General features: G+C 42.0%; 1 protein-coding gene across 4 annotated transcripts in view; it reads right to left on the bottom strand.

The window, feature by feature from the left end:
• The window catches only part of S100PBP (S100P binding protein), a 44,129-nt gene that overhangs the window by 3,156 nt on the left and 25,713 nt on the right, over positions 1–15,260 (bottom strand). For 3 of the 4 annotated variants that reach the window (XM_010354210.2, XM_030913445.1, XM_030913444.1), the window contains exon 6: positions 2,864–2,951. In XM_010354210.2, coding sequence (XP_010352512.1) covers positions 2,864–2,951 — 88 coding nt within the window. Of the gene's footprint in view, positions 1–2,863; positions 2,952–8,945; positions 8,997–15,260 lie in introns of all 4 variants that reach the window. The other variant, XR_004052226.1, reaches the window with a different exon arrangement.

Raw genomic sequence — 15,260 nt, 5'->3', positions numbered from 1 at the left:
ACACCATAAGTGCTATTGCTTTCCAACTCCCAAAGCCACCTAATTCCCATAGGCAGTATGGTGATATGTGCCATATACACAATGTTCTAAGGAAAACTAATGTAGAATAATGTTTAAGTAGGGGAGGAAAAAAAAAAAAACGTTTTCTGGCCGGGCGCGGTGGCTCAAGCCTGTAATCCCAGCACTTTGGGAGGCCGAGACGGGCGGATCAGGAGATCGAGACCATCCTGGCTAACACGGTGAAACCCCGTCTCTACTAAAAAAATACAAAAAACTAGCCGGGCGACGTGGCGGGCGCCTGTAGTCCCAGCTACTCGGGAGGCTGAGGCAGGAGAATGGCTTAAACCCAGGAGGCGGAACTTGCAGTGAGCTGAGATCCAGCCACTGCACTCCAGCCTGGGCGGCAGAGCGAGACTCCGTCTCAAAAAAAAAAAAAAAAAAACAAAAAACGTTTTCTTCCTCCAGAAGAATTTAGGATAGGATCTATATTTCATTGTTTGCATCAGACCTGTACCTCCAGAAGGACCTCATTGTCTGACACAGCTCAAGGTTGCTCAGGACACAGCAGTTAAAATTAGAATAAATTCCCAGAAAGGTAAGTCATCATGTGAGTATCACATTGCAAGTTGAGACTGAAAAATTAACAGCACAGACTCAAAGTAAAGTTTCTTAGTTATGTGCTGGGCTGGGGTTCTGAGCAAGACACTAAGATAATTTGATCGCATTTTCGACTCTAAAAGTGCTCCTAATAACAATCTAGGAAACTTTCTGAAGATATGGATTCTAAAATTTAAAAAAAGAAAAAGAAAAAACAAACAAATACAGATATGGATTCTTGGCCTCTCCCTCCTCCCAGACTTAATGACTTAGAATACCTGGAATCAGGATACGAACATCTGTATTTTTAGATATCTCCGCAGGTGATTATGAGTAGTAGCCAGGGTTGAAAATAACTGTAACAGTACCTGACATTTATCTATCCCTATATGCAAGTACTTGCTGAATTCTTTAAATACCTGTCCTCACTTAATACTGTGACAATCCTACTAGTATTTTCATTAAGTCCTTGCATAGGTAAGGAAATTGAACCTCAGGTTAATAACTTACCCAAAGTCATACAGTAAAGTAAGTAGAAGAACCTGGATTTGAATTCACATCTGACTCCAGAATTTATCTAATAACAATTACACTATACTGCCTTTCCTTCTAAGAAATTATATAATTTTGACAACTACAGAGGGAACATGACGGTAAAGGCCCTAAAGCAAGAGGAAGAGTATTAGGACATGAGGTTGGTGAACATAGGTCAAAGCATATAGGATTTAGTAGGGGATTACAAGAATGGGAAGATGTGAGATGGGAAGCCACTAGGAAATATTGAGCAAATCTGACTGATGCTTTAGAAGAATCTCTTTCTTTGGCTGCTGAGTTGTGAACAGTGCACTGGCAAGGAGGGCATTTAGCAGACTTGCAACAATCCAGGTCAAATGATGAGAAATAGTTAGGCTTTGGATATACAGCTGACCCTCCATATCCATGGGTTCTACATCCATGGATTTAACCAACCATGGGTCAAAAATAGTCAAAGAAAAAAAATGGATGCTTCCATCTGTACTGAACATGTACAGACATTTTTTCCTTGTCATTATTTCCTAAACAATACAGTATAACAACTATTTGCATAGCATTTATACTGTATTAGTTATCATAAGTAATCTAGAGATAATTTAAAGTATATGGAAGGATGTGCACAGGTTATGCAAACACTATGGCATTTTATATAAGGAATGTAAGCATCTGGGGATTTTGGTATCCAAAGAGGGTCCTGGAACTAATCCCTCATGAATACCAAGGACAACTGTATATGCAGAGCCTATGGGATTTGCTGGTAGACTGAATATGGGGTGAGAGAGAAAAGAGTAGAAGATGATTCCAAAGTTTTTGAGTATCTGAATCAAAATAACTGAATAAATTTGTACAGCCACACTGCATCAAGAATCCAGAGAACTGTAATACTAAATTTGAGTCTTAAAAAAAAAATTCCAGAAGATTTCAGAATTAGGAAGGTCCTTTGACACCAAGTTGCAAAGCTAGTATTAGAACTCAGGTTTCCTGAATTTCAGCCCAGTTTTTGTTTTGTTTTTTGAGACAGGGTCTTACCCTGTTGCCCAGGCTGGAGTACAGTGGCACAATCACTGCTCATCACAGCCTCAAGCTCCTGGGCTTCAAGCAATCCTCCTCTCTCAGGCACTCTCAGGGACTACAGACACATACCACCATGCCCGGTTAAGTTTCTGTATTTTTTGTAGTGAAGGGGTCTCACACTGGCCAGACTGGTCTCGAACTCCTGGGCTCAAGCAATCCTCCTGCCTTGGCCTCCCAAAGTGCTGGAATTACAAGCGTGAGCTGCTGTGCTCAGCCTCAGTCCAGTTCTTATTCCATTATACTGCATCACTTTATTCACCCCGCCTCTTGAATTAAGCAATTCCACCCCTACTCCCCACTATGTTCCTCCTGCAGCCAAATTTCACCCTTTTGTTTTTAGACGGAGTCTCGCTCTGCCACCCAGGCTTGAGTGCAATGGCACCATCTTGGCTCACTGCAACCTCTGCCACCGGGATTCAAGCAATTGTCCTGCCTCAGCCTCCTAAGTAGCTGGGACTACAGATGCTCGCCACCACGTCCGGCTAATTTTTGCATTTTTGGTAGATATGGGGTTTCGCCATGTTGGCCAGGCTGGTCTCAAACTCCTGACCTCAAGTGACCCACCCACTTTGGCCATCCAAAGTGCTAGGATTACAGACGTGAGCCACCGCGCCCAGACATTCTACCCTTTTCCATCTTCTTCTAATCACCCACTCACCGCGTGGTGAGGTCCGAAGGATGCTGCCATTTTGAGTGCTGCATATGATGAACTTGATCCATCAAGGCACAAAGCTCTCCGGAGATACCTGTGATACAGAGGGATCAGTGGTTAGGAAACAGCTGAGTGAACTACTATGTCAGCCAACATTAAAGTATGTGCTTTCAGGGAAAGAGAAAAAAGGCACTGTTCTCAACAATACATACTTATGATTATCACAAGCAGTGAGCACAGAAACTATAAACCAGAATGGGGAGATTGCTCTTGGAGGGTGAAGGTGAAGCAAATAGTGGCAGCCACCATTCATTCATTCAACACTTAGCTCCTACAATATACAGGGAACTTTACTTGTCCCTAGGAATATGGCAGTGAACAAGACGCTGCCTCAATGAAGTTTATACAGGAGACAGATGATTCCAAAGTGGTGTGATAAATGCAGTGATAGAAATACAGACTGCTATAGAGACTGGGGGGTGGGGGTTAGGGAAAGCCCCCTCCAAGGGAAGTAACTATAGCAGGGATCTAAAGGATGTATAAAATTAGTGAGGCAAAGAGGGGTAGGAGGTTAGATGTCCAAGAGAGAAGTTAATACAAAGCCCCAGAGACAAAAGACAGCAAATACATTCAAGAAACAAGAGGAGTTTAGAACAGATGGAGGTGGGCGCTCTTTGCTAACAAGAAAAATTGCTAGATGCAATTTCCCAAACACCTGGGATCCTGGCAATGTACTAGACACTTTACATATTATCTTACTTAATTCTAAAAAAAATCTTATATGGAGATAGATGTTATTAATATCATTTCAAAGATGGGAAACTATGGCTCAGGGAGGTGAACTTGCCTGAAATTTTTTTTTTTTTTTTTGAGAGAGTCTTGCTCTGTTGTCCAGGCTGGAGTGCAATGGCGTGATTTCGGTTCACCGCAACCTCTGCCTCCCGGGTTCAAGTGATTGTCCTACCTCAGCCTCCTGGGTAGCTGGGACAACAGGCGCCTGCCACCATGCCTGGCTAATTTTTGTATTTTTAGTAGAGATGGGGTTTCACCATGTTGGCCAGGCTGGTCTCCAACTCCTGACCTCAAATGATCCACCCACCACGGCCTCCCAAAGTACTGGGATTACAGGCATGAGCCACCATGCACGGTCCTGAAATTCTTGATGACCCAGGATTCAATTACCTCCTGTGTGACTCCATGTCCTTGCCACTATGCAATAATGCTAATTTTGCACTCAACTGTTGAAACTAGGCTAAAACTCAATAGAAGCAGAAATAAAACACTAGTTAGGAAACAATTTCCCTAGATCAGTGGTTCACAAATTTTAACATACATTATAACCAACTGGAGGGATTATAAAACAAATTGCTGGGCCTAGCCTACAGACTTTCTGATTATACATAATCAGAAAACTGCAGATCTGGGTAGGGCCTGAGAATTCGCATTTCAAGCAAATTCCCAAGTGATGCTGATGATGGTGGTCTGAGAACCACATTTTTTTTTTTCTTTTTTTTTGCGGGGGTGGTGGGGGGTAGGAGATGGAGTCTCACTCTGTCACCCAGACTGGAGTGCAGTGGTGTGATCTTGGCTCACTGCAACCTCCTCCTCCCAGGTTCAAGTGATTCTCCTGCCTCAGCCTCCTAAGTAGCTGGGATTACAGGAGCCTGCCACCACGCCTGGCTAATTTTTATATTTTTAGTAGAGACAGGATTTCACCATGTTGGCCAGGCTGTTCTTGGAACTCCTGACCTCAAGTGATCCACCGCCTTGGCCTCCCAAAGTGCTGGGATCACAGGTGTGAGTCACTAAGTGTGGCTGAGAACCACACTTTGAAAATCAAAGCCCTAGACAGTGGAGACTTTTCAGCTAGTTTACATGTTTTTCATTACCTTATCTCCTGTGCTTTCGGGAATCAAGAGCAGTCTCAGTAGGCTATAGATTCATATTTTCAAGTTCTAGTAAAAGTAATGTAACTTTTAGGATAAATATAATTTCTCTGAAGCCTCAAAAAGTAAAGCTTTGTAGAAAAAGTATACTATATACTTTGGAGTTAGGCAGAGTTGAGTTAAAATTCCAATCCATCAATTAGTTCTGTGACCCTGGGCAAATTATTTCACTTCTTCAGGGCTCACTACTCATCTATGAAAAGCAGATAATACAATTTAGCTTGAAGCTGAGTTTTAGGAATATTGTACATAAAAGACCTTGCACACTGCTATGGCACACAGCATGTGTGCAGTGAGTGCTAGCTATTATGATGTTAGCGCCTCAGGCCTATGTTAGCTTGCAAAGACTGCAAATCCTGTGAAATTTTAAGGAAAAATTTTTATTAAATGGACCCATCCACACACAAACTATGACATTTTATGGCACTCAAATATTTTTCTAACCATAACACTTTTTAGGAAAAATTTATAGATTTCATTAAAAGTTTCTCTACTGTTAAAAAAGCACGACCAAATGAAAGATAACTGACAAAATGAAAAATATGTTGGAAACATACTTGGCAAAAGTTTAATGTCCTTTATCTACAGTCTCTTTATTAAAAAAAAAAAAGGTCAAGGGCATGAATATACAACTCGCAAATGATCAATAAACATTACAAAAACAATGTTCAATCTCACTCATATGGAAAGAAAAGGCATTACTGTCACTCCTTGAGAAGGAAATATAAATCAGAAATGAGTTTCCTCGTGAAGGGAAGTAACTCTTGATTAGAAAATTCCTTACTTGCTGGATTTGTAAAGCTAAAATCAAAGGTCTCAATTCAAATTGCCTTTCCAATACCCCACTTTCACCTTGCTAGCACTCCACTCCCTGTGGTCACCCAAAAAGGACATTTCAATGGGAGGCAGGGGAGGGGAGAATCAGCTTTATAAAAATTTCAAGATACATTTTCCCTACAAAAGCTTCACAAAGGAGGACTAGCAATATATGGAAATTCTGTGTCCCTCAAAATGGAACCACAAGATTATCTATCGAACATGGCCTTCAGCTCACTCATCTCTTATCACCTGCATTTTAGCAAGTTAATCTGGCAATGGAAACTAAAGATAACAAATCTCCTACAAACATATCTATTCACATTAAATGATGAGAAGAATAGCCAGTTAGGCCAAAGGGGCCTAATATTCAAATATTTAACTTCTAGGAGTCAAATCCAGCAGCAGCAATTTATAAAGTAACACTATATATCGAGCCTGTTTACATAAATAAAGGCACTGTCCTATGTGCTAGTTTATATATATCAATTCATTTATTCTTTACAACAATCCTCTAAGGTATTTTCCCCATTTTACAGACAAAAGTATATAAAACTATAAAGAAACTGAGGCACAGAAAAGTTAACTAATTTGCCCAAGGTCACATATCTAGTGACAAAGTCAGAATTCCAACAATATAAAATTATCACAGGACTGACTTTCCTTAAAAAATTTTCTGGGACCAACATTTCATAGTTGAGATTAGAAAGTAGAAATCATATAGCCATATGTCTAAGGGCTTAATAATATCTCAGCTTATGTACCAAAAAATTTTAATTTTCCTTAGCACTAGTAACGAACTTATTGTTAGACTAGTCTAACCCTTATTATTAGTAAGACTTAATGATCTAGGCCAGGCGCGGTGGCTCAAGCCTGTAATCCCAGCACTTTGGGAGGCCGAGACGGGCAGATCACAAGGTCAGGAGATCGAGACCATCCTGGCTAACATGGTGAAACCCCGTCTCTACTAAAAAATACAAAAAACTAGCCGGGCAAGGTGGCGGGCGCCTGTAGTCCCAGCTACTCGGGAGGCTGAGGCAGGAGAATGGCGTAAAAACCCGGGAGGCGGAGCTTGCAGTGAGCTGAGATCCAGCCACTGCAGTCCAGCCTGGGCAACAGAGCGAGACTCCGTCTCAAAAAAAAAAAAAAAAAAAAAAAAGACTTAATGATCTAGAGATAATGGGAGCTAACATTTATCAAGTACTTCTTCCGTGCTAGGCACTTTGCTAACCGCTTTGCACGTATCCTATAATTTAATTCTAACAGTCACAGATGGTAAACTCTATAACCTCCATTTTATTCACAAGTAAACTGAAGCTTATAAAAAAATACTCTTGGCCGGGCGCGGTGGCTCAAGCCTGTAATCCCAGCACTTTGGGAGGCCGAGACGGGCGGATCATAAGGTCAGAAGATCGAGACCATCCTGGCTAATACGGTGAAACCCCATCTCTACTAAAAAATACAAAAAACTAGCCGGGCGACGAGGCGGGCGCCTGTAGTCCCAGCTACTCGCGAGGCTGAGACAGGAGAATGGCGTGAACCCGGGAGGCGGAGCTTGCAGTGAGCTGAGAGCCGGCCACTGCACTCCAGCCTGGGCGGCAGAGCAAGACTCCGTCTCAAAAAAAAAAAAAAAAAATACTCTTTCCCAGCACTTTGGGAGGCCAAGCAGGCGGATGGCTTGAGCCCAGGAGTTCAAGACCAGCCTGGGCAACATGGTGAAATCCCGTCTCTACAAAAGTACCCTGGGTGTGGTAGTATACACCTGTAGTCCCATCTACTCCAGGGGGCTGAGGTGGGAGGATCCACCTGAGCCCAAGAGGTGGAGGCTGCAGTGAGCCATGATCATACCACTGTACTCTAACCTGGGTGACAGAGCAAGACACTGTCTCAAAAAAAAAAAAAAAAAGAAAAAAGATACTCATCTATCATCTAGTAAATCAGAAAAGCCAGGATTCAAACCCAGGTGGGGCTAATAATCCAAAAGCCTCATTTCAGCTTATAGTTTCAACCTCATCTTCCTCCAAATTTAGAGATGCTAACAAGAATGGGAACATTTGAATTTTCTCTTCTCTTCATAGTCTCTAACAGATGGACTTTCTTGGACCAACAATCAGTACCATGGTTTTATTTTAAGTTGTGGCTAAAAGGTGGTAAAGACTGTCGTTTGTTTTGTGACTATGAATGAAATAAAGAAGGGAAAAAACCCCAATATTTCAGGAATGAAGTCAATAATTCATCTAAATCTTAATCTATAAGTATGAAGGTGACTGGTTTTGGGGAAACATCCAGTTTAATAACTGTTCTTAAGTTTAAAGTGAATCAATTTTTATATGATAATGGAGGAGGATGGATAATGCTGAGTACCTGCTACACCAATTCTGACAGGTTTTATAGGACATAACACTTTTTACCACCCACATGACCCTAACTCAATCAAGTGTGGCACATGACCAAAGAACAGAGACTCTCTCAGCTGGCTAATGACCTAATGACCTAGAAGGCTGCCTGGTACCAGCAGGTCATTAAGTAAACCAATCAAATACTCTCCTTTGAAAAGTTAATGTGAGTTTTAGTAACGAGAACAATAGAGAGAACAGCACACACGCAGGGCTCTAAGAAGGAAAAACAGTTACTTGAGATAGCTAAATAGCAGCGAAAGTACTGGTCACAGAAACAGATTAGGGAAAATCCCAATAGGGAACAGAGGCACACATTTCTTTTTTCTTTCTTTCTTTTTTTGAGACAGAGTTTCATTCTTTAGCCCAGGCTGGAGTGCAGTGGCTCAATACTGGCTCACTGAAACCTCCGCCTTCCGGTTTCAAGCAATTTTCCTGCCTCAGCCTCCCAAGTAGTTGGTATTACAGGTGCCCGCCACCATGCCTGGCTGATTTTTGTATTTTTAGTAGAGATGGGGTTTCACCATCTTGGCGAGGCTGGTCTCGAACCCCTGACCTCGTGATCCGCCCGCCTGGGCCTCCCAAAGCGCTGGGATTACAGGCATGAGCTGTCCTGCTTGGTCAGAGGCACACATTTCTGATGGAGCGTGTAGTTCGGCTCTATGGTTAAATCTTTTCACTACGAGGCCTGGTGAAAAGAGTCTCATCTAATCATCTTTTCCTGTAAATCCTTAAGCTCAGTTACTTAAAGGCAATCATAATGTCTCTATTCCATGCAATGTAAAGTACTTAATTCAGGGGAGGGAATGGAGAGAGAAGGAAAGAAAAAATGTGCTACAGGGGACATGGGCTACTGCTTTTATAAATAGATTAATAAAATATAAATGAAAAGAAAAAAATAAGTAGAAGGCAAGAATGCAAATGTGTCACCTCTAGGTCAACAAAACTGCGATGATCTAGTAGAAATCTTGACTGATTTTCCTTTCAGGCAAGGCAAAAAGTAAAAGAAACAGGAGTTATTATATAACTCATTTATGAAGTGATACAGGGGATACTGAATGATATATGAATGTCTTCAACAGTCCTGGGAAATTCAGAATCACAATTTATATAACCATTGCTGTTTATGATCTTCAATAAAAACCAAAGCAGATATTTCCACTTTTAGCTAAGATGAATGGGGGACTTAACCTCTCATTATAAGCTACTAGAAACTAGGCAAAATATATCAAACAAACGCTTTCATACTACTGAGAACTGCGATCCCTGAGGGAAGAGAAACAACTGATGTGAGCCTTGAAACTTCTTATAAGTCTATAATTTTTCAAAATAAAAAGCTGTTTAAATGAAGGCAAAATAAACACATTCTAAATAAAAGCAGAGACTTCATCATCAGTAGATGTGTACTACAACAAACATTAAAAGTTGTTCATTAGGAAAAAGAAAAATAATACCAGATCGAAACTTGGATCTATAGAAAATAATCAAAAGCACTGAAAATGGTAAGTATGTGAGTACATATAAAAGGCTATTTTTTCCATTTAGATGTCTTTAAAAGATAATTTACTGTTATGGCCGGGTGCAGTGCCTCATGCCTGCTTAATTCCAGCACTTTGGGAGGCAGAGGTGGGCGGATCACCTGAGGTCGGGAGTTCGAGACCAGCCTGACCAACATGAAAAAAACCCGTCTCTACTAAAAATACAAATAGCTGGGTGTGGTAGCACATGCCTGTAATCCCAGCTACTAGGGAGGCTAAGGCAGGAGAATTGCTTGAACCTGGGAGGCGGAGGTTGCGGTGACCCAAGATCGTGCCATTGCACTCCAGCCTGGGCAACAAGAGTGAAACTCTGTCTCAAAAAAAAAAAAAGGTAACTTACTGTTTAAGATAAAAATAACATGCTGGGTATGTAATCCCAGCACTTTGAAGGATGAGGTGGGAGGATTGCTTGAGGCCAGGAAGTCAAGACTACAGTGAGCTATAATCATGTTACTGCACTCTAGCCTAGGCAACAGAGTGAGATCCCATCTCCATAATAACAATAATAAATTTAATAAAAAAACAAAAATACAACAAATAAGTATAGGCAGTAAGTATGGAGATAAAATGGAATACTAAAAAATACTACAAAAATTAAATGAGTCAGGAAAAGATAAAGAGGAAACAGAAAATAGAAAACAAGTAACAAGATGGTAGATTTTAATCCAGCCATATGGGATTGTACATTAAATGTAAATGGATTAACGTTCCAATTAAAGACTGAGATTGTAAGACTGGGAAAAAAAAAAAAAAAAGGAAGACCCAGCCACCAATTAAATGCTGTCTATAAGACATCTACTTTAAACATAAAAGTAAGTTAAGGAGGCCAGGAGCAGTGGCTCATGCCTGTAATCCCAGCACTTTGGGAGGCCGAGGCAGGCAGATCACGAGGTCAGGAGTTCGAGACCAGCCTGGCCAACACAGTGAAACCCCCATCTCTACTAAAAAACTACAAAAATAAGCCGGGTGTGGTGGTGTGCACCTGAAATTCCAGCTATTCAGGAGGCTGAGGCAGGAGAATTGCTTGAACCCAGGAGGTGCGGATAGCAGTGAGCTGAGACCACACCACTGCACTCCACCCTGGGTGATAGAATGAGAATCCGTCTCAAAAAAAATTTTTTTTTAAATTAATTAATTAAGGCAAGGCCCAGTGGCTCACATACTGTAATCCTAGCACTTTGGGAGGCCCAGGTGGGTAGATCACTTGAGCCCAGGAGTTTGAGACCAGTGTGGGCAATATGGCAAAACCCCATCTCTACAAAAAATACAAAAAATTAGCCAGGCTTGGCAGCACACACCTATAGTCCCAGCTACTTGGGAGGCTGAGGTAGGAGGATCATGAGCCCAGGAGGTTGATGTTACAGTGAGCCATGATTGTATCACTGCACTCAGGCTGGGTACATAGCAAGGCTTTATCTCAAAAAACAACAAAAAAAAAGAAAAAAAGAAAAAGAAAATGAAAACATATCAAAATGTGTGGGATGCAGCTAGCAGTGCCTAAAGGGGAGCCTATGGCTTAAAATGCTTCGAGAAAATAGGAAGTTCTCAGATCAATGATCTGATCTTCCACATTAAAAAGCTAGAAAACAAGACCAGGCATGGTAACTCATGCCTGTAATTGTGGTACTTTGGGAGGCTAAGAGTTCGAGACTAGCCTGGGTAACAGCGAGATGCCATCTCTATTTAACTTTTTAGAGACAGGGTCTCACTCCGTCACCTAGGCTGGAGTGCCGTGACATGACATTGGTTCACTCAGCCTCCTGGGCTCAAGGGTTCCTCCCACCTCAGTCTCCCAAGTAGCTGGGACTATAAGTATGTGCCACCACAATGCTTGGCTACTGTCTCTATTTTTTAAAAAAGAAAGGTCAGGAGATGGAGACCATCCTGGCTAACACGGATAACATGGTGAAACCCTGTCTCTACTAAAAATACAAAAAAATTAGCTGGGCGTGGTGGCGGGTGCCTGGAGTCTCAGCTACTTGGGAGGCTGAGGCAGGAGAATGGCGGGAACCCAGGAGGCAGAGTTTGCAGTGAGCCGAGATCACGCACTGCACTCCACTGCATGACAGAGCGAATTGGCAAAAAAATCACTCCAGGCCTGGCAGGACAGAGCAGAGGAGATTTCGTCTTTAAAAAAAAAATCAATCAATCAATGTATCTATGTATCTATGTATCTATCTATCTATGTATCTATCTATCTATCTATCTATCTATCTATCTATCTATCTATCTATCTATCTATCTATCTCGGAATAGAAATCAGAACACAGGCCAGGCATGGTGGCTCATGCTCATAATCCCAGTACTTTGGGAAGCCAAAGCTGGAAACCATCTCTACAAAAAAATTTAAAAATTAGCTAGGCATAGTGACACTTGCCTGTAGTCCCAGCTGCTCTGGAGGCCAAGGTAAGAGGATTACTAAGGAGGTTGAGGCTGCAGTGAGCTGTGATGGCCCCACTGCACTCTAGCCTGGGGGACACAACCAGACCCCATCTCAAAAAAATTAGTAACAGGGTTCGCTCTGTCACCTAGGTTGGGCACAAGTGATCCTCCCACACCGGCCTCCCAAAGCACTGGAATTACAGGCATGAGCCACCATGCCCAGTTCTAAATGTTTTTCTAAAATCAGTAACAGGGTTGGGCACAATGGCTCACACGTGTTACCCCAACATTTTGGGAGGCAGAGGCAGGCAGATACTTGAGGTCAGAAATTTGAGACCAGCCTGGCCAATATAGCAAAACCCCACCTCTGATAAAATACAACAAATTGGCTGGGCGCAGTGGCTCACACCTGTAATCCCAGCAATTTCAGAGGCCAAGGTGGGCGGATCACCTAAGGTCAGGCATTCAAGATCAGCCTGGCCAACATGGTGAAACCCCACCTCTACTAAAAATACAAGAACTAGCCAGGCATGGTGGTGGGTGCCTGTAGTCCCAGCTACTCGGGAGTCTGAGGCTGGAGAACTGCTTGAACCTGGAAGGCAGAGATTGCAGTGAGCTGAGATCGAGCCACTGCACTCTAGTATGGGTGACAGGGCGAGACTCCATCCCCCCCCCCAAAAAAAAAAAAAGTCAACAACAGGAAAAGATCTCAGCCGGGCATGGTGGCTCATGCCTATAATCCCACCACTTTGGGAGGCCAAGGCGGGCGGATCACGAGGTCAGGAAATCAAGACCATCCTGGCTAACATGGTGAAACCCCGTCTCTACTAAAAATACAAAAAATTAGGTCATGTGCAGTGGCTCATGCTTGTAATCCCAGCTACTCAGGAGGCTGAGGTTGCAGTGAGCCGAGATCATGCCACTGCGCTCCAGCCTGGGCAACAGAGTGAGACACTGTCTCAACAATAACAAAAAAAAAAAAAAAAAAAAAAAAGAAAAGATCTCATTTGTACTTAACTGGAGGTTCTAGGCAGCACAAGAAAAGTAAATAAAAGGCATCCAAGTCAGAAAGAAACAAGTAAAAATTTCTTTATTTGCTGACAATATGATAACCTATAGAGAAAACCTGATAAAATCTATTAAAAAGTTATCAAACTAATAAAAGAATTTAGGAAGATTATAAAGTTATCAAACTAATAAAAGAATTTAGGAAGGTTATAGAAAATAAGATCAAGACACAAAAATCAATTACATTTCTATATAATAGCAATGAACAGACACTGAAATTTTAAAAACTAGATCATTTTACAAAATAATCACAATATGAAACACTCAAGGATAAATTGGATAAAAGATGTGCAAGACTGTACAAAAGCTACAAAACATTTCCGAAGGAAATTAGAGAAGATTTTAATCGAAACACTTAATATTAAAATGTTTTGGGCCGGGCGCGGTGGCTCAAGCCTGTAATCCCAGCACTTTGGGAGGCCGAGACGGGCGGATCACGAGGTCAGGAGATCGAGACCATCCTGGCTAACATGGTGAAACCCCGTCTCTACTAAAAATACAAAAAACTAGCCGGGCGACCTGGCGGGCGCCTGTAGTCCCAGCTACTTGGGAGGCTGAGGCAGGAGAATGGCGTGAACCCGGGAGGCGGAGCTTGCAGTGAGCTGAGATCCGGCCACTGCACTCCAGCCTGGGAGACAGAGCCAGACTCCGTCTCAAAAAAAAAAAAAAAAAAGTTTTAATTCTCAGCCAGGCACGGTGGCTTACACCTGTAATCTCAGCACTTTGGGAGGCTGAGGAGGGCTGATCACTTGAAGTCAAGAGTTCGAGAACAGCCTGGCCAACATGGTGAAACCCTGCCTGTATTAAAAATAAAAAAATTAAGCTGAGTGTAGTGGCAGGCGCTTGTAAACCCAGCTACTTGGGAGACTGAGGCAGGAGAATTGCTTGAATCTTGGAGGCAGAGGTTGCAGTGAGCTGAGATCGCACTACTGCACAACAGCCTAGGGAACAGAGAGAGACTCCATCTCAAGAAAACAAAATAAAATGTTAATTCTCTCTCAGTTTTATTTATTTATATAGACTCAATACAATCCCAATCAAAATCCCAGCAGGCCTTTTTTAAGAAATTGATATACTGATCCTAAAATTTATATGGAAATGCAAAGAATCTACAAAAGCCAACACAATCGAAAAATAAGAACACTAGTGGAAACACATTAGTCTTTTTTTTATCCTTGAAACCTGATTTTTCTAGAGACAACTGATTTTTGACAAAGGTACAAAGGCAATTCAATGCAGAATGGACAGTCTTTTCAATAAATGGTAAAGAAGCAACTGAATATCCATGTGCCAAGAAGATAAGCCTTACATTCCTCTCTCTCTCTCTCTATATATATGTATTTTTTTGAGACAGTCTTATACTCTGTCACCCAGGCTGGAGTGCTGTGGTGCATCAATGCAACCTCCCTCTCCTGGGCTCAAGCAATCCTCCTGCCTCAGCCTTCTGAGTAGCTAGGACTACAGGTGTGTGTCACCACGCCCGGTTAACTTTTTAATTTTTTTGGTAGAGGCAAGGTTTCACCACATTGCCCAGGCTGGTCTCGAACTCTTGGGCTCAAGCAATCTTCCCACCTGAGCTTCCCAAAGTGCTGGGATTACATGCTTTAATCCATATCTTGCACTACATACAGAATATATTTTAACACGATCATAGATCTAAATGTAATCCCTAAAGTTATAAAACCTCTAGAAAAAAAACATAGGAGAAAATTTTGGGGGCCTTTTCTTTCAGGCAAAGATTTCTTAGATACCACATGAAAGCATAATCCGTATCTTTTTTTTTTTCTTTTGAGATAGAATTTTGCTCTTGTTGCCCAGGCTGGAGTGCAATGACGCTATCTCGGCCCACCACAACCTCCTCTTCCCAGGTTCAAGCAATTCTCCTGCCTCAGCCTCCCGAGTAGCTGGAATTACAGGCTTGCACCACTACGCCCAGCTAATTTTGTATTTTTAGTAGAGATGGGCTTTCTCTATGTTGGTCAGGCTGGTCTCGAACTCCTGACCTCAGGTGATCCACCTGCCTCAGCCTCCCAAAGTGCTGGGATTACAGGTGTAAGCCACCGTTCCGGACCCACGAAATTTTTAAAAACCTAATTAAAACTTACCTCATCTGCTATAACCAGTGACTACAAAGAAAAATAAATAAAAATAAACAAACTTACTTCATCAAAACTAAGAATTTTTGTTTTTTTTTTGAGAAAGAGTCTCACTCTGTCATCCAGGCTGGAGTGCAGTGGCGTGATCTCGGCTCACTGCA

Source organism: Rhinopithecus roxellana, chromosome 12 (genome assembly GCF_007565055.1).
Source record: "Rhinopithecus roxellana isolate Shanxi Qingling chromosome 12, ASM756505v1, whole genome shotgun sequence".
NCBI classification, from domain to species: domain Eukaryota; kingdom Metazoa; phylum Chordata; class Mammalia; order Primates; family Cercopithecidae; genus Rhinopithecus; species Rhinopithecus roxellana.
Note: the sequence above shows the minus strand (reverse complement) of the source record. Positions and strands in the feature narration are given on the sequence as shown.